Source organism: Heterocephalus glaber, unplaced genomic scaffold, assembly GCF_053883595.1.
Source record: "Heterocephalus glaber isolate CG9 unplaced genomic scaffold, H.glaber_assembly_v1.0 deba00001606, whole genome shotgun sequence".
Classification (NCBI taxonomy): Eukaryota; Metazoa; Chordata; class Mammalia; order Rodentia; family Bathyergidae; genus Heterocephalus; species Heterocephalus glaber.
The window spans coordinates 42,541,595-42,561,466 of record NW_028258377.1 but is presented as its reverse complement, the minus strand read 5'-3'; the positions used below and the strand labels follow the sequence as shown (position 1 = coordinate 42,561,466).

At 39.1% G+C, this 19,872-nt stretch overlaps 2 protein-coding genes and 1 pseudogene across 2 annotated transcripts in view; 1 reads left to right on the top strand and 2 right to left on the bottom strand.

The window, feature by feature from the left end:
- Positions 1-3,714: 3,714 nt before the first annotated feature.
- The window catches only part of LOC101703649 (nuclear envelope pore membrane protein POM 121-like), a 78,732-nt gene continuing 62,574 nt past the window's right edge, over positions 3,715-19,872 (bottom strand). Inside the window, exons 3-4 of the mRNA XM_087195019.1 lie at positions 5,002-5,084; positions 3,715-4,320 (exon numbers count right to left, since the gene is read on the bottom strand). Coding sequence (XP_087051145.1) covers positions 5,015-5,084 — 70 coding nt within the window. The 3' untranslated portion in view covers positions 3,715-4,320; positions 5,002-5,014. The remainder of the gene's footprint in view (positions 4,321-5,001; positions 5,085-19,872) is intronic.
- LOC101713272 (olfactory receptor 2Y1B) lies at positions 13,451-19,585 on the top strand. Its single transcript, XM_004836795.2, has 2 exons — positions 13,451-14,359; positions 19,541-19,585. Exons 1-2 carry the CDS (start codon positions 13,451-13,453, stop codon positions 19,583-19,585), a joined length of 954 nt encoding a protein of 317 aa, XP_004836852.2.
- On the bottom strand, positions 17,706-18,393 carry LOC101712900 (ketosamine-3-kinase pseudogene; annotated as a pseudogene).

The following is a 19,872-nucleotide window of genomic DNA, read 5'->3' as shown; positions in this document are numbered from 1 at the left end:
CTTCGATCTCTTTTTTCAGGGTGCTATAGTTTTCAGAGTAGAGGTCTTTGATTTCTTTCATTAGATTGATTCTTAAGGATTTCAGTTTTTGGATGCTGTTGTGAAGGGAGTTGTTTCTCCAGTTCCTCTCTCAGTGAGCCTGTTGTTCGTGTACAGGAAAGCTCTTGATTGTGTGTTGACCTTGTATCCAGCTACTCTACTGAATTTGGTTATTAAGTCTAGAAGACTTTTGGTGGAGTTCTTGGGGTCTGCTATACAGAGTATCATGTCATCTGCAAATGCAGACAATTTGACTTCTTCATTTCCTATCTTTATTCCTCTTATTTCTTGCTCTTGTCTAGTTGCCGTGGCTGATGTTTCCAAAACTGTATTGAACAGGAGTGGTGAGAGTGGACATCCTTGTCTTGTTCCTGAGTTTAGTGTGAAGGATTTCAGTTTTTGACCACTTAGTATATTGGCTGTTGGTTTTTCATAGATGGCTTTTATCAGGCTGAGATAGAGACTGTCTATTCCAATTTTTTGTAGGGTTTTTATCATGAATGTGTGTTGGATTTTGTCAAATGCTCTTTCTGCATCTATTGAGATGATCATATGGTTTTTGTCCTCGGCTCTATTGGTATAGTGTATTACATGTATTGATTTGCAAATGTTGAACCATCCCTGCATCCCTGGGATGAATCCCACTTGGTCAGGGTGTATGATCTTCTTAATGATTTGCTGCATTCTTTTTGCCAGTATCTTATCAAGGACTTTTGCATCTATGTTCATTAGTGAGATTGGCCTATAGTTCTCTTTTTCAGTAGGGTCTTTCTCTGCTTTGGGGATCAAGGTGATGCTTGCTTCCAGGAATGAATTTGGGAGTGTTGCTTCCCGTTCAATTTCATTGAAGAGTTTAAATAGTAGTGGCAGTAATTCCTCTCTAAATGTCTTGTAGAATTCAGTGGTGAAGCCATCAGGACCCAGGCTTTTCTTAGTTGGTAAGTTTTTAATTATGTTTCAATTTTATTGGTTGATCTTGGGTTATTTAGAATTTTTTAGGTCTTCTTTGTTCAACTTTGGTAATTCATATGTAGCTAGGAATCTGTCCATTTCTTCTATTTTCCGTCTTATTGGTGCATAGGTTTTCAAAGTAGGTATTGATGATCCTCTGGATTTCTACTGGGTCCATTGTAATTTCATCCTTTTCATTCCCAATTGCATGGATTTGGGCCTTGTCTTTCCTTTTCATAATAAGGTTGGCTAAGGGTTTGTCAATTTTGTTTATTCTTTCAAAGAACCAACTTTAGGCTTCATTGATTTTTTTGGTATCATTCTCTTAGTTTCCATTGCATTGATTTCTGCTCTGATCTTTATAATTTTCTCCTTTGTATGAGCTTGGGGGTTGTCCTGCTCTTCTTCTTCTAGAAGCTTGAGGTTCAGCATTGTTGTTTAATTGGGCTCTGTTTTCCTCATATGAGTATTCACTGCTATGAATTACCCTCATAAGAATACTTTCATTGTGTCCCATAGATTCTGATACGTTGCGTTGTCACTGTCATTTAATTGAAGGAACTGTCTGATTTCTTCTCTCATTTCCTCACAGTGACCCATTAGTTATTCAGAAGTGTGTTATTCAATTTCCATGTGTTTATGAAATTTTTTCAGTTTCTTTTGCTATGGATCTCCAATTTCATTGCACTATGGTCTGATAATATACAGAGGATAACTTCAATTTCTTTGCCCTTATTTAAACATGTTCTATGAGCGAGTATGTGGTCTATCTTAGAGAATGACCCATGTGCAGCTGAAAAGAATGTGTATCCTGATTTTGTGGGGTGGAACACTCTGTAAACATCTGTGAAGTTCATTTGTTCAAGAGTTTGTTTGAGCTCAAGTATTTCGTTGTTTATTTTTTATCTAGTTGATCTATCTAATTGTGTCAGCGGGATATTGAGATCCCCCACTACTATTGTATTAGTGCTTATATGATTTTTCATGTCCATTAGTATTTGTTTTATACAGTTGGGTGCACTAGTGTTTGGTGCATATATGTTAATGATTGTCATCTCTTCCTCTTGGATTGTTCCCTTTACAAGGATGTCGTGTCCTTCTTTGTCTCTCTTAATCAGTGTTGGTTTGAAATCCACTTGATCTGCAAAGAGGATAGCTACTCCTGCTTTTTCTCAGGTTCCTGTCACATGGAGTATTGTTTTCCATCCTTTAACTTTCAGTCTATGAGTTTCTTTTCGAATTAAGTGTATTTCTTGTATGCAGTATATTGTTGGATCTTGCTTTTTGACCCATTCTGCCATTCTATTTCTTTTGATTGGTGTATTGAGACCATTAACATTGATGGTTATAACGGATACATATTGACTTATCCTTGTCATGACTTTTCCTTTTTGTTGGATTTGAACCCTTTGCGTTTAATTTCTTGTCGTGCTCAATGGATTCATTCTGCTGGGCTTCCTGGGGTTGTGATCCTCATTGTCTTTTCCTAGGATATTGTCTAAAATTTTTTGAAGTGCTGGTTTGGTATTTATAAAGTTCCTAAGGTGCTCTCTCTCCATTAATTTTGAAAGATAGTTTTGCAGGGTACATCAATCTGGGTTGGAGGCTGTTTTCCTTTAGGGCTTGGAATATGTCACTCCAAGCTCTCCTTGCCTGGTAGGTTTGCGTTGAGAAGTCTGCTGTGATTCTGATGGGCTTTCCTTTGTAGGTGATTTGTTTCTTGTTTTTTTAAATTCTTTTATTGGTACATTTTAGGTATACAACACAATTACATTTCTCATTGGGAAATTGTACCTGTACGTGATGCATCTTGGTTCTTATTTTTCCCCCATTCCTAGCCCTCCCTTCACCCCCTCCACCCTTCCCTATTTACAAAGACTTTATTTCCATTTTTTCCATTTCTCATCATTTTTCCTTTCCCTTCTTTCCTTTCCCCTGCCCCTCCCACTACCCCTACCCCTTTGGACCTTTTCTTCCTATTTTGCATTATCGATTATTCATTCTAATCATTGGTACATTTTAGGTATACAATATAATGACATTCATCGTTGGAAATTTGCACCTTTACATAATCTCTCTTGGTTCTTATTTTTCACCCTTGCCCAGCCCTCCCTTCAACCCTTCCATTCGTGATTTGTTTCTTTTCTCTAACTGCTTATAGAATTTTGTTCTTCTTTCGGGTTTCTGGAATCTTAACAATTATATGCCTGTGTGTAGATTTTTTTTTATCAGGGCTAGTTGAAGTCCTATGGAATCTTTTGTATTTCTGTTCAATCAGTTTTACTGCCTCCTTTATCATTTCTGCCTTTATTTATTTGTGTGTGTCTCTATTGTTAGCCTACTCGAAGACATCAATTTTTTTCAAAGAATCACCTCTTTTTTTCATGATTCCTTTATGTGTTTTTCATTAATTTCTGCTGTGATCTTTGTGTTTCTCTACTTCTGTTAACACTGGGTTTATTTTGCATATATTTCATATTTGGGTATGTGTAACTTATATACATGTATGATTTGCTTCTCTATTTTCATTAAAATATTTTGTAACATTTTCCTAAGAATTATGTAAACCAATCTATGCACCCAATAAGCCAGATCCAAATATTTCATAATACCGTGATTCATAATAATCTAAAGATGGAAACCAGTATCTATCAACAGATCAATAAATTAAAATGTGATAAATATAATAGAATATTATTCAACAAAAGAAAAATGATGTGTTGCTGCATGTTATTACATGGATGAAAACTGAAAGCATATTGTGAAGATTCATTTGTGTTAAACGACTACAAAAATCAAACTAATATGGAGAGAGAGTACATTAGTACTTACCTGAAGTTGAGGATGCCAATGAAGAATGACTGCAAATAGACTGAGGTGTCACTCTGGGTAATGGGAATGCTCTAACATGATGAGTGAACAACTATGCGTATGTAATAAAAGTCATTGAACTGCATCCTTTAAATATGTGAAACGAATGATGTGAACGTTACCTCAGTAACATCAAAGGCAGCATGTGTCAATTCTACAGCAAACAAAACCTTTATTTTATGAGAAAAACACATCAAACTCCTCAGCCTTTCCCCACACTCAGCACTCCTGAAGTGATGAGCAGCATATCATCATGACTCTGGGGTGAATCTTTTCTAATATAAGTATACAGATATGTATACCCAGCCCTCTCCCTTTCTGAAGACATTATAACACTATGTGCATTATTAGGAATCTACTTTGCTCATTCATACCTGGATGAAGGGTTTTCCTCTAGAACTTGATAGTTGTGTAACCATGGAAAAATTGACTAATTTGTCTGTGCCCCAGTGCTCTCTTCTGTAAAATAGAAATAAGAACTGTGTGGTAGCTTGTATCTGAAATAGTTTGTGTTAAAGACTCTGTCCCCAGCTCCACACTACTGAGGGCAATGGAAACTTTAGGGTGTGGGACCTGCTGGAAGGTTTTAGGATTGGGGGATATACCCTGAAGGTGATGGTGGGACCATGGTCTCTTCACTTTCTTTCCTTGGACCATGAAGTGACAGGCTTTGTTCCCCTATGCATGTCCAGCCATGGTGTGCTGTCCCAAAAGAAGGGGTTGGCCCAGCTATGGACCAAAAACTCCAGAATTGTGAGCCAAAACAAACACTTCTTCTTTATAAATGGATTATCTCAGGTATTTTGTCACAGTAATGAAGAGCTAACACAAACAGCAATTAAAACAGTATCATTACAAAGATTGATGTGGGTGAATATGTGCAAAGTTTGTAGAAGGTGGTTCACAAATAGCAACTACAATTTTGGCTGTTATGTTTCTTTCTTGGATCAGATCATCAAAGAAAACTTTCCCCCATCCTCTTGGAAAGTAACAGACCCTTTAATAACTGTACATATTTTTGAGGCATTGCTTTAATTGCACGTAAAGTTATACTGAGCAAGGTAATACTATATTAACTATTTTTAACATTTTCATTAATGGCTAAGCTCACTACATGAAGGGAGAAACTATTACACTTACCAATTTATCACAATTATTTCAGGTGATTTCCATATCTTCTTTTGAGGTTGATTTCTTTGGACTCAGAGATCATATTTTTGCATCTGTTTCAGGCAAAAAGAAGTCATTGCATAAATATTTTTATTGAAGTTCCATCAATTTCATCGAATGTACTCCTACCACATAGCAGCCACTTACAACAGTGCTAAAGGAGAGGTCATATTTGCATCACTTTACTGATGGAAAAACTGAGGCTCAAGCATGTCAAGAATGCTTTTTGAGATCACAATGTTAAGAATGGCAGAACTGTTTCCTGTATAGCATATTATGATTACTCAAGTGGATACACATAATTTGATTGTTGACTTTTTGTAATGATGCCCAATAAATAATTTTTGAATGAATAGAGGAATAAATATGTTCTTTTAATTTTTATTGGGGATAAAAACAAGTAGTAAGAAATAAGCAATAAAGTACATTAATATATAATATGTGAGAAAGAAAGATAAAATATTCAAACTTGCTATTAAAGAAATAAATATTTACTTGTATCAATAATACACATTAAAAAAGAATATATTAATGTTACATGAGGCATCAGAGAAGGAAGCTATTTAGATTATGATGAGCAGAATAGGCTTCAAGTGAGACACAAAATTTTGTGCGAATGGGAAATGGTTGGTAGGTTTGCAGTTGAGGCAGGGGAGGTGTAAGGTATAGGGTCCCGTGCGAAGGTGACAAGCTGTGTTTTGAGGATACTGAATAGATCAGTTTTGCTCGGTACAGTGTGGGGAGAGGGTTGAGGACTTTGGACAGAGTGTGGAAAGCCAGTTGATTATAGTTGTCGCATTGGAGCCCATGGGGTCTCTAGGGTCTCCTCTGATAATTTTAAATCTCTCTCCACTATTAAAGAGGCTTGAGCAATATCCCAAGGGCAGAATTTGTGCACTCACAAATAGTTTGAAGTTAGGAGATAGTCTGATGACACACCAGCTCCTTCCCAGGCTGAGTTGACTAGGCTGAGCAACAGGAGGTGTGAGGGGGAAGCTCCCCCTCCTGGATTATGGGTCTCAGCACTCTCTCCAGCTGCGTGAAAGAGCCACATGTTTCCACAGCTCCTCCTGCACCAGAGATGTAACTGAAGACTTCTATTCCACAGATGAAGTCAGTACCAAAAAAGTGGTAGCTTTCTCGGCATTGCTACATGCCACCAGTCTCAAGCAAGTCTGTCATCTGCTTTGATCCAGTAGTTTTCTTTCCTGGGGTTCTGGGTGAGTATTGTTTGGGTAGACTATTCTGCCTTCATACGTAAAATCACAGAACAAGGAATATTCTGTTAGGCAATTACCACTGGATTCTACTGTGTTGACTTCCTGGATTGAATGGAGAAATGTTAAATTTATGCATGAAGCTATTTTATCACTGAATGAGTCTTTCTCTGCCACCTGGGCACCCACTCAACTACACACAGCATGTCACAAAATAGTGTCACCCGCATGTCTTATTCTCCAACTGCATAAATTTAGGAAATTTATTACACATTTATATAACACTTAGTTTCCCTCTGTTAGTTTGAAAGTGGCTGAATATCATTCCGAGGCCCCTGCCAAAGTTAAAATGGCATGATGTTGAGGAAATACCATGGCAAAGGTACACATCAGAGCCAGGAGATTAAAAACAGAGACATGGTCAGAGTTGTTGATCAAAGACTTCTTGGACAAGTAGGTAAAGAAGAAGACGGCCAATAATAGGAGAGTGTTCTATGTGAGGATTCAGAGTTAATAATTTTAGCAATTTTTTAAATTCAGCTTTTGAAAGTCTTTCAATAACTATTAACTGTGCATTCAGGAATTACAGGAAAAAGTAAAATTAGATTCAGATTTAAGGCTGAATGTTCTACCAAGGAAAGTGATTAGGAGTTTGTACAACTTCTTTTGTTCACACAGAAAATGGAACATTCTGGCTTAAATGTGCCCCCAAATAGTCAAAGAATATCATTAAAATATCAGATTGGCATGAAGTATACAATACCATGTGGTAGTAGTGAAAAATTGTCAAAATGTTTCTGATCTCAAGAACTTTAATACTTGCAGAGATCATGCGTAGAAACAAAGGGATATGAATGCACACAATTAATGATCTTTCTAATGCAGGAAATCAACAGCATTTAAACATGAAAATCTCAAAAACTTTCAAGTGGGTTAAAGGAAATGAAGACTAAGGGTTAAAGTTGAAAAAGATAATTTAAGATTAGAAAAATATAAATATAGTATTGGGTATGATGTGTGAAACCATTCAACTCAACTTTCCAATTAATGCTAGAACATTTCACATCCTGTACATCCAATTTTTAGCCTCTGAATGAATGGGGAACTTTCAAATAACCAGATTTCATCACTTCCTTTCCAGGCAGCCTGGAAAGTAGTTAAACTGTAATTAGACTGCTTCACTATATTTCAAGTTCTCTTTGTTTTGAGGCCAATCTTTCCTCTAGCATGGTCCTGGTGTTTGACCTCTGGAGAAGAACAGAGAAATTTACTATCTTTTCCATAAGATGAATCCTTAAATATAGATACAAGCTATTGAGCTTATTTTTGAGTATTTTCTTTTCTCATCAAAAACTTAAGTTTCTCATGTAGATTTTTCAGATGTTTTATGTTTAAATTACAGCAGTCCTTTATTCTATGTGTTTTGTCAAGATTTTAATCCAAGTCTATCGCCCAAAATTTGCAAATTACTCAGAATTCTGCGTAACCACTGCAGACTGTCATATAACACTTTCAATGTGAAGAGGGATAATTGTCCTGGGATGGCTGGGATGAAATATGAGCCACTAGGGACCAGCTATATGAATTTAACATTGTTTTTATTGATATGATAGACTTAGGAAATATAAAAAGAAGTCATCAATATTTAATCACTACAACTTGGGGAATAGGGAATCCAGCAAAGTTTGGAATCCTGGTGGTTTCCCTCAGTATTTGGAGGATCGCTCCCAAGTGAGGTCTTTCCTCTCTCTCTCTCTCATTTGCATGCCCTGGAACTCTGTTCACTGCTGCCAACCCCTGAGGCATTAGACCAGGGCCAGACTGCACTTGGTTTGTGAGGTGTAGAACTAAGACTGAGTGAGATACACAGAGCCCAATGTTGGGTTCATGTAAGGAATAATTTGCATCTGCTCCTGCAAATGGAAAGGTCTCTCAGGGAGTTTGTAATAAGAGGCTTTCTTTTCATGATTAGCAGATGTAGGCAGAAGTCAGACACCAGAAGAAAGCCCAGGAAAGAAAAAAAAAGCTCTGTGAGGGATGGAAAAGTCAAAACTGCAGCACCTGGTTCCTGAACAGCAAGTGTGTGGTCAGGGCAGGGAGAGTGGCATGCGCTGTGCTGAGGAGCGAGCCTCTGGCATAGTTTTGAGAGAGATTTAATATATGTTTCGGGTGGACTTGGGCACTAAGGCTTTGACGATTAGACAGTTCTTAGCCAGGCACAGGGATTTAGGGTGTGAGCCAAAGCTCAAAGTGATTGACAAGCGAGAGCTGATGTTGTGTTGTCTGAAAGGAGGGGGTGCCATGATGGACCAGGGACAGAAAAAAATCTTGGACCTTGAGGGTTCATAGTATTGGGTCCTCTTGTTACACACTAGATTCCAGAAAAAAGAACCAAGTCTCAAGGAAAGAGGATTTCCTCCAAATCTCTCTAAATAAAACTGATACTGCTGCAAGGCTTCAAGCCTTCCTAAGAGCCCGTGAAAAGCTACTGCAGGGCCATGCTGCAGACATCAGAGACAGTTATTTAGCTTTTACCGTGGCAGTCACGTGTTAGGCACTAAAACCGTGAGCAAGATAGATACGGCTCTGTTTTCTATAAATTCTAGTGTGTGGAAAGAAGAATAGAAAATTCCAAAGTTAAAGTCAAACATGGCATATGACATATGGGAAGGCACAGGAAGATGGAAAGTCTGAGGACAGCCTGGGCAAAATAAAATGTAAAAGTTGCAGCAAGAGGCACCACTAGGGATGTAGCTCAGCTCTTCCTCAGTTCAATCTCTAATACTGAAAAAAAAGTCTTTCAGGACTAGGACAGAGAGATAATAAGTTTCAGGATATTAGCCAAAAAAAATGATTGACACATAAAAAGGAATAAAAGGTACATAAAGATGGAAGTAAGACCTGATAAAAATAAGGAGTAAAGGACCAAACATAATGAATTGAGGCAGGGGAATTATTAAATAAGATCTTGTTTTGAGATTCTATTTAAGGGAATCATTGATTAGGGGACATCAGAGCTCTGAAGATGAGACAGTTAGGTTTTTCCCCAATCCCACAACAAGGGTCTCATCCGATCCGAGCTTGCATTTGGTAAACTTGGCAGGCAATGGTCACTGTTGACTTCTGCTGGGTTTTGGGTCAGTATACCTCTCGATCATCTTTGTCTTCTACTTTTCTAATAAATGGTAGTTGGGCTTGCAAGTTCAGCTCTCTCTATTGTTCATTTGTCTAATTAGTCTCAAGCTAAATTCAGCTTCCCCAGTTCAACTTTTTCATAGTATTTTATCTACCGTGGTAGCTATTTATTGGTTTAAGACTCCTTGTTTCATCCTTTTGAAATTCTTTTGATTTATTGTTCAACCTTTTATCTATTTATTTATGTTCCTAAGTTTTTGTTCAATTGCGAATAAACATATTTTTACATTTTATTTTTAAAATTATTTATTAGCACATATTTCAGTATATAATCTGACATTTCTCTTGGGGAGTAAGTACATGCACTTTCCTAATCATTCTTACTCCCCTCCACTGCTTCTCCCTCTTCCCTCTGTCTCTGGACCGCTTCCCATTTCTTTCTTGGCTCCTGTTTGCTCTCGGGCTGATTGCGTTCATTGTGAGCAGTCGCCACGTGTACGAAGCTCACCTCAATTCTCTCTATGTCCCCTCGTCTCCCTCCCTCACCCGCTGTCTCTTGCCCCCCCCCCCCATGTACAAAAGATCTCCCCGTTTCCCTTTCTCTGTGTTGCATTTTGCTGTTTTGTTTTGGGGTTTTTTGTTTTTGTTTTTTGGTGCCGGGGATCGAACTCGGGTCCTTGCGCTTGCGCGGCAGGCAGCGAAACCACTGAGCTAAATCCCCAGCCCTTTTTTTGCTGTTTATTTATACTTTGGGTTTCTCATATGAGACAAACCACATACCATTTAAGCTTATGTCTGTGATTTATTTCACTTAACATGTTTTGACGTTGCATCCAATTTTCCTACAAATCAGTCAAATTTATCCTTCTTTGCAGTTAAGCAGTATTCCTCTGTGTACAGATACCACATTTTCTTTATCCATTTCTCTTGATGGATATACAAGGATTTCGCTATTACGGATTGTGCTGCTATAAACATTGGTATGCATGTATCATTGCAATATGAGGTCTTGAACTCTTTCATGAATGTACCTAATTGGGAAATAGCTGGGTTGAGTTGAATGGAATTTTCATTTCTAATTTTCTGAGGACTGTCCCTACTGATTTCCATAGTTTACGTTCTCACTAGCTATGTAGGAGGGCCTCTTTTTCACCACAACCTCACCTCACTTGTTATTACTATTTGATTTCTTGATACTAGCTATTCTTTCTATTGTAAGATGAAATCTTAGTGTGGTTTTAATTTGCGTTTCTCTAATGGCCAGTGATGTTGAATGATTTTTCATGTATTATTGGGCACTTGTATTTCTTCCCTGAGAAATGTCTCTTCATTTCAGTTGCCCATTTTGTGATGATGTCTTTTATTTTTTTGGAGGGATCTGATTTATTTTTATATATTGCAGATATTAATCCTGTTTCCAAGCGTAGGTGGCAAAATGTTTCCCATTCTATAGATTGTCTCTCGGTTGTAAATGCATTAAGCATATTAAGCATTATTGATTTTTCTTAAAATATAGAACAAGAACTGTTAAAACCTTGTGCCACTAAGTGGAGAACAGTGCAGATATGTTATGTCCTTCACATTGCACATGAAACAAACATTTCTGGAACATTTATGTGTGCCAGGCAAGGTGCCAGCATGGGGAATAGTTTCACTAATGGTTCACAATGTTTGCCAAGAGCCTTTCATTCCCCAGGCATTGCACTGGGAGGTGAGACAAAGGGTGAACACAAGCAGGAGAAGATGTGGTAGGACAGACATGTTAAAAGTAGGAGCAGAATAGTCTTTTTAGTTTACAGAATGCAGTGTATCATTTAATACCAATCAAAAAGCTGTAAAATAAAGATTTCTTGCACTTTACAAATAAAAATCAATTTTCACAGAGGTGAGTTTTGGAACAGGTGGCACAGCTTGTCCGTGGTAGAGCTGATCAGTAGAGACCTGATATGTACTCTGAGACATTTGCCCTCTGCTATGGGCTCATTCAAAGACAGCTATGATGTAATGGTTAAACTACATGTGAATGAATACTTTGTTATTATCATTTACATTATCTCCATCTTTTCCACAAGTGCATCAATGTTATAAATGCCTTACTGGAGTCACTGATTGGCACAGATCTATTAAGGATGAACTTCCAGTTCAGTAGACTTAATAAACAAGGAAATCAATTAATTCGGCAAAATTTGCTCATATTGAGGAATGCTAGGCTCCGTTGATTGAAGGCTCCCTTGTTTTGTTTGTTTGCTTCCTTTTTTAAAATATCAGTCTTAAAGACAGCAAATTATTATGCCTATCCCTCCCTCATAGTTTACCAAACTAAGTTCATCTACAAGTTTCTCAGAAAAACTAAATTTTTATTCGATTTGAAAGGAAAGATAAATGTTTCACTCCACAAAATGTATTTAACAATTTCTATGTATCCCAAATGCAATTAGCATTAATTCAGTACCTGTAAGTATACGACAAAGGAAAACTCTAACATCTATTTTAATATTCAATATGTTTTCGACCACTGAGGTCTCAGAGCTCAAAGAGAGATGAAGACACAAAATAATTCCAACGATTGTGTCAAGTGCTATAAAGAAAGCTTACAAAGAGCTGGGCCAGAGGGTGCAGGGGCCAACTCTTTCTGGGGAGCACTGGATGGATTGATCAGTTGAAAACATCTGGGGGAAGGTACTCCAGGTAGGCAGACTCGATAAGAAACATTTCTTGTTAATTGATCCCTCAAAAAATGGGGAGCTACACTTTTCCTGTCCTTTTTTCACTCACAGGGAGACATTCAGTCCTGGTGCACCAACCATACTGACTGGGAGATAAAAATCCAACAAACATCCAGGATCTAGCTTAAGAGCTCAGCCTGGTCAGACAATACACTGTGAAAACAGTCTACATACTAGCAAAGTAGCTGGATACAAGGTCAACACACAAAAATCAATAGCTTTCCTCTACACGAACAGACTCACTGAGAGAGAAATAGGGCAAACAATTCCTTTCACAATAGCATCCAAAAAACTGAAATACCTAGGAATCAACCTAACAGAAGAAATCAAAGACCTCATCTCTGAAAACTATGGCACTCTGAGAAGAGAGATTGAAGAGGATAGCAGAAAATGGACAGACATCCCCTGCTCCTGGGGAGGAAGAATCAACTTAGTGAAAATGGCCATACTTCCAAAGATGCTGTACAGATTCAGTGCAATCCCAATTGAAATCCCATACTAGATCAGGGAAAGGAACAAATTGCAACAATATAGGATGTAAGCTACTAATGTTACACTTTTACTCGTCAGTTTCTTTTTATTGGTGCACATTAGTTATACAGAATAGCGGGCTTCACTTTGGCATATTGCTACAGGCATCTAACGTATTTCCCCCATTATCCCCTTTGTCTTCCCCCCACCCCGGCCTTGATCGCCTTCTCCTTCTCTAATAGTCTATATTCTACTTTCATATGTGAGAGAAAATACACAATATCTGACTTTCTAGGTCTGACTTTTTTCACTTAATGTGATGATCTCTGTTTCCATCCATTTTCCGCAAATGACATGATTTTGCTCTTCCAACTAAATAATGTTCCATCGCACACACACACACACACACACCACGTTTTTAATCCATTCAACTGTTGTGGGCACCTAGGCCATTTCTAGAGCTAAGCGAATGTGAATTGAGCTGCAATAAGCATGGGTATCCAGTACACTGTAGTTTTCAAAAAGAAATTTTTACAATCCAATGCTGTCAGAGAGGCAACAGATCATCTCTACTTTTATACAAGTAAAATCAGTTCCAAAAGACTGAGTGGCCCAATTAAAGTAAAAAACAAACCAAAACAACACCAGGCAGAAGACTAGGGTTCAAACAAAGTCCATATCATTCTTAATCCAGTAATCTTCCGTCTAAAAAACAGAAGAGAAAAACTAAGAAGATAGAATGCAATAGCAAAATAGAAAGCAAAATGTATGACTCTGGAGTATTTGGGGAATAGTGAGAAATAGTATTTAACCTATATTCTTCACAGGAGGCATTAATTTGTCTACTGCTATTCGTGCAGGTGAAAGGCTATGGGAAGTTTCAACACCAGTTTTGCAGATGGTTTCATTTTGGTGGGCTTCTCGGATTGGCCTCAACTGGAACTCTTCCTTTTTGTGTTCATTTCGATTTTCTACTCCCTAACTCTCTTGGGCAACACTGTCATCATCATTCTCTCCCGACTGGACCCTCGACTGCACACGCCCATGTACTTCTTCCTCTCCCACCTCTCCTTCCTGGACCTCTGTTTTACCACCAGCACTGTGCCCCAGCTCCTGATCAACCTTCAGGGACGTGACCGCACCATCAGCTATGGAGGTTGTGTGGCCCAGCTTTACATCTACCTTGCCCTGGGATCCACTGAGTGTGTGCTCCTGGTGGTGATGGCCTTTGACCGCTATGCTGCTGTGTGTCATCCACTACACTACACAACCATCGTGCACCCCCAACTCTGCCATGCTCTGGCTATGTCCTGCTGGGTGGGAGGCTTCATAAACTCTCTGATCCAGACAGGCCTCACGATGGCCATGCCTCTCTGTGGCCACCACCTGAACCACTTCTTCTGTGAGATGCCTGTATTTCTGAAGCTGGCTTGTGAGGACACAGGAGGAACAGAGGCTAAGATGTTTGTGGCCCGAGTCATAATCGTTGCTCTTCCTGCGGTATTAATTCTAGTCTCCTATGTGCACATTGCTCGGGCTGTGCTAAAGATCAAGTCAATGGCTGGGCGCAGAAAGGCTTTTGGAACGTGTGGGTCCCATCTCCTGGTGGTTTTCCTTTTTTATGGCTCAGCCATTTACACATACCTGCAACCCATGAGCAGTTACTCTGAGAAGGAGGGAAAATTTGTCGCTCTTTTTTATACAATAGTCACCCCCATTCTCAATCCTCTGATTTACACCCTGAGAAACAAGGATGTGAAGGGTGCTCTATGGAAGGTAGTAAGAAGAGGCAGAGACTTGGGGCCATAGGGGAAAGAAGGCCGACAGAATTTAGGTAGTAACTCTCATGGATTCTTTCCTGCTCCTTGAAAGGCTGTTGGTCAGTAGGAAACAGCCCTCTGTGGTTATCAGGGCTTTAATGCCTTCCTGACTTGGAAATTTCAGGCAGGATACCTTGAAATTCTTTCTAGTTCATTTCTTATGGCCATTGTTCTTCCAGGAGTAAGTGCTGATTTTTATCACAACTTTTTAAAGCAATGAGGTTGGGAAATAGATGTATCATGGCAATACACGGAGTCAGAGCTTGAGTTTCTTAGCAAGAAGAGAGTGATCAAAGACTTAATTTGAAGTGACAGTGTTTTCAGAGTCAGTGATTCCTACCGTGGTGCCATGTCATTGTGCTCAAAGACAGAGGAAAAGTTCACCCTGCATTTCGAATTAGCTATTGCCCTGGGCATGGCTGCTCACATCTCAGGACCCATTCATTTCTAAATTTTTGTACAGTGGTTTTCTTTCCACGATATTTGAAGGAAACAAGATCATGAACAAATGTGCTTAATGCAGCACACAGAGTTTCCAATATGATGCCTTTCCCTGCTAAAACGTGGCAAAATCACAGTGGTACCACAGTTCAGGAACTGAATTCTTTCCACGATCCTGGTCTCAAACCCAATTGGATAGAAACTGAATCAAATTCAATGTTGATCTTATGGGAAATGTGATTCAGTTCTCATCCAATTCGATTTGCAACCAGAATCATGGTAAGAATAGAGTTCATGAACCGAGGCACCGCTGCATTACAGTGGCACTGAGTAAAAGAAGGCGTCAACATGTCATCAGCTATACTAAGAATCTCAGTCATGCTGCTTGGTGTCATAAATAAGATTCCAAAGACATGAGCACAAAACTAATGAGCCATGAAGAGGTAATATAGGAAGGAAGAAGGAAGAAAAGGGAAAGACATAAATGAGAAAAGAGATTGTTGTGGTAGGGAGTGGTGTGAAGTTCTAGAAACATTAGACTGAAGTATGAAAGTGATGGTTATTTCAAATGTTACCACTGTCATGTCACTCTATGAACTTAAATGATTGATTCATGTTAAAGTGCAGGTATCTGTGTTAATAACCTTTTAAGTCTGTAAATTTCATAAAAATAACACATGTGCTTAATATTTGAAAAACATTCTTATACAAATCATCATTTACCCCAGGCTAATGAGAGTTAGCTTGATTACATTCCCTAAGGAACCTGATGTTCACAGAGTTTAAATCACCTATGAAAGTTCTTAGGTGATGCTGAGATCTCAGCTTTAGTAACCTCAAATCCAACTCTCACTATTTAACACCATCCAACTCCCCTTTTCTGAGAGTAAAATTTTAACAGAAGAAGTTTGAGATTGGCAAGAAAGTTAAATGGAAAGAGAATAAAATATGAGTTTAATGTGCCTCACAGTTTTGCTTTAGTTGATTCTAGCCAAAGCATTCTACATTCTTCTCAGTAACACAAATTTTGGTTGGATGGTACATTTATTTTCATGTACCAATATCCAACAATAATTGTTCTCTTTTCTTGAAGCGTTAGCATAGTTTAAGTACAATGCCGTACAATTTACTACATTGTCACCTTAATTTTTACAATAAAAATAAAGGAATTATTTTCCTCTCTCAATTTGTTTACTGATCAAGAGACTGAAATTTCAGTAGTCTGATTAGACTGAAGTTATCTAAGCATTAAATGGAGCATCAGGATTTGAATCTGGCCTCTTTTATTCTAAGTCTGACCCACCTAGACATTACCTAAGTATCCATATTGTATATTTAGAAGGTGAAGACACTAACCAACAATCTATGTAGAACAATTGTTTATTCTTCTGTTTCAAGATCCAAACAATTCAAGCATATGAGTTAATGTAATGAATAAAATGAAATTATTTGAACTACCTGGATATAATTTAATAAACTTATTTTGTGGTTAATGTGTCATTCTTTCACTTGGCATTTTGAAAATATCATTACCCAATTATATTAAAAGGAGCATATCCATAGCTGAGCAACATAGAGAGGCCACTGTTATGAATGGCTCACATGGCCATTTTTTTTTTTTTGGCAAGAAAATTTTTCTGTGAGGCAGATGCTGTTTCCATGAGATACCTGCCAGTGTCGCTAAATTACTTCCAGAGATGTTGTTCTGCATGAAGCATAATATTAACACCTTCGCACCTGTCTTTGCTGTCTCTTAGAATCCACTTTGCTTCCATTTAAAACTTTTTCAATTGGTCCTTTATTTGGTAAAACACCTAAATGGTGTTTTCATCTAGAAAGAGTGGTGCAGGTAAGACTTGAGGTTGGCTCTTAGCAAGGAATAAAAGAGAGAGGCGGAGGAAAGGATTGTATAGAATTGGCTCTTGAGAGGTTTTACTGATAGTATCTGTACTTAAAATCCTTAGTATAAGATCAAGAACAGGGCTAGGGATTTAGCTCAGTGGTTCCACTGCCTGCCTCGAAAGCATGAGGTTCCGAGTTTGATCCCTAGTACTAAAAAAAGATCAAGAACAAAACAAAGGTGCCCACACTTTTCTTAAACCGAGGATTAATTAGCATCAATGACATTCATGAAATTTCTCATCAGGAGGGATGAAATATTAAAATATTAAACTAAATAGTAAATTTTAAAATATTAAAATATTAGTTCAATGCTTGTTTTATCATTTTATATGTTGCAAAGGAATGACAACTCAGAAATAACATACAGTAATAATGGGAGTAACTTAGGTTTAGAAATGTACTGATTCACCCTTGGCCTGGTAGCTTGGTCACTCCCAGAATGTTGCCTGACCTATTCAGCCCATAGCCAAACCCACTGGTAATCCACAAAGAAAAGGAAATAAACTTGATCTTAGCACTGCTGATTCTAGAAGCTCCTAGTAAGATGGCCTCCTGTCTGGACCCAGTCTTACCCATCACAAAGCATCACTATGAACAGCTCTTGGTTGCTCCTGGACCTAGGGCAGAAGGAGGCAGCAGACACATGGGACACCCTGCCCCACCATGTGGCTGCTTTATACTCTGCTGCCTTGGAGCAGAGTGTGGCTCAATGCTCCAGGCTTCACAGGTCCCTCTGTTCATCACAGTGGCTGAATGTAACCATGAATTCAGAGTTACAACCTCAGGACAGTCCAATCTCTCCTCTGAGAGATGTCGTGTACTTTACCAGGCCTGAAAATAGCCACTGAAGGAAGAAGTGGAGAAACAAGGGGTCCCTGACCAGACTGGGTAGGCTTGGTGACCCTGAACTTGAGACCTTGCCACACTGCTCAGAAACACCTCCCTCCAATGAAAGCAGCTCATTAGACGATGCTCAGGGAGGATCCTCTAGACCTGGATTCAGAATAGTTCCAGTAGTTCAGATAGTGAAGGAGGTGATACAACTGCAGGAACTCCTCCAACCCCAGGATTTGGAGTTTTTCCTGGGGTTGACAGAGTAGAAGTAGCTGCTGAAGCCCCTGAACAAGCCTGCTATCACCTGCTCATATTCTGAGTGGCCATAAGAAGAAACTGGATAGAAAATGAGGGGTCCAGAGGAATCTTCTTCTACCTTACCTGCCCAGAGGTCTCATGGAGCAAGGCAGGGATGATCTCCAAACCACAGAAGAGGTGAGGAATCCTCAACTGTAGAGCAGACCTGGGCTGGAAGGACCCCCAGGCTGAGACTCCTTCTCCCCCATGTCCACCCAGGGCTGCATATGCTGCTCAATGGAGAACTTGACCCAGTCTTGTTGCCAGTCACTCAACTGGTGAAGTTATCCAGGGCAGTCCATCACTCAAACCCAAACTGGCCCACCAAGGGTGTCCTGCCTGTGTTACTCCTCTTCCCACTTGGCCAGCCTCCTTCAGGAGCTGCTCTAAGGTGCAGGTCCACAAGCTGGGCTCCAAGCTTCACACCATGACTCAGCCTTGGAGTCCACTTTCACAAGCGCTGACCTCAGTCCCCACTATAACTCGACCTTGGCTAATGAGCTCACTTGGCAGGACCATGGTGCTCCAGTCCCACTGCCCAAGGGTGGCACACCCTACTGGGAATGCCTGCAGTGGATCCTGATCTCCTACTTTGTGCTGTGATGCAAGGTGAGAAGAAAGACTTAGAGACAGAATTCAAGTGAAACAGGGAACTAGGTTGGCCAGTGCTTAGCAAGTAGCAAAGACTCCAAAACAGCCAGAACACCAATATTTATTGGTGACACAATCACTGTTAAGTTGATGTGAGGGGGAGGGTATGGTTTCTAGAGATAAGTTGCTGATGCAGGCGAGGCTTGTAAGAGAAGGGACAAAGTATTCTCGAATTGAGCACAGAACAGACAGATACAGGTTGTGGTTAATGACTAACCTGACTTTACTGTTAAAAGGGTTTCATTTCTGGGAACAGAATTTGGGTATGAGTCACTCTGATCTTGGCTGTGGGTCATATCAGAGCCCCACAGCTTTAAGGGCCATTTCTCTGGCCTCTGCTGTGGCTGTTAGGAGGGATAGTTTTTAATCCACATGCCACCACAATGCCCCTATGAGTTACATAGGCTTTAGTCAGACTAACTTCTTTAAAAAAGCCAATTGTGGGGTTAACTCTTTACAGCCTGCACTGCTTACACCCTGCTTTGGGTATAATCAACAGGGTGGTCTCCTGCATTACTCAATATAGGGTGGAAGTCCTGATCAAAGCCATGAGGTAGAAGAAAGAAAGAAAGAAAGAAAGAAAGAAAGAAAGAAAGAAAGAAAAAAAGAAAGAAAGAAAAGGAAGGCAGGAAGGAAGAAAGAAAGAAAAGGAAGGAAGGAAGGAAAGAAAGGGCAATCAAGAATGAAAGAAGACATGAAATTGTCTCTCTGACACGACCTTCTACATAGAAAACTCTAAAGACTCCACAAAAATCTGTCAGAACTGACAAATGAATGCAGTTAATTTTCAGGACACAAAATTAACAAACAAAAATTCAGTAGCATTTGTAAGCATCAACAACAAACTATTTTAAAAAGAAGTCAGTGCCAAATCATATTTATAAGAAAATTAAAAAGAATAAAATACTTAAAAGTAAACTTAACCAAGGAGATTAATGATCTCTGTAATGAACATTATAAAACATTAATGATGAAAATTTTAGATAACACAAATAAAAAGATTTTTATATCATAGATTGGAAGAATTAGTATTGCTAAATGTCCATGTTGTCCAATATGATGTACAGATTGTCTTAGTTTCTTTTCTCATTGCTGAGACAAAACACCTGATGTGGAAAGTTAAAGGAGGAAAGCTTTACTGTAGCTCACAGTTTGTAGCTTTCAGTTCATAGTCAGCTGGCTCCAAGGCAAGATGACATGGCAGAGGGGCATCGCAGAGTAGGCCGGCAACAGGCAGCAAGCAGCAGGCAGCAAGCAACAAGCACAGCCCTTTTTTGGTCTCTTACATTTTATCCAAGCTCCTAGCAGCACACCTTGAATCAATCCCAGCATCACATCCTTGATCCC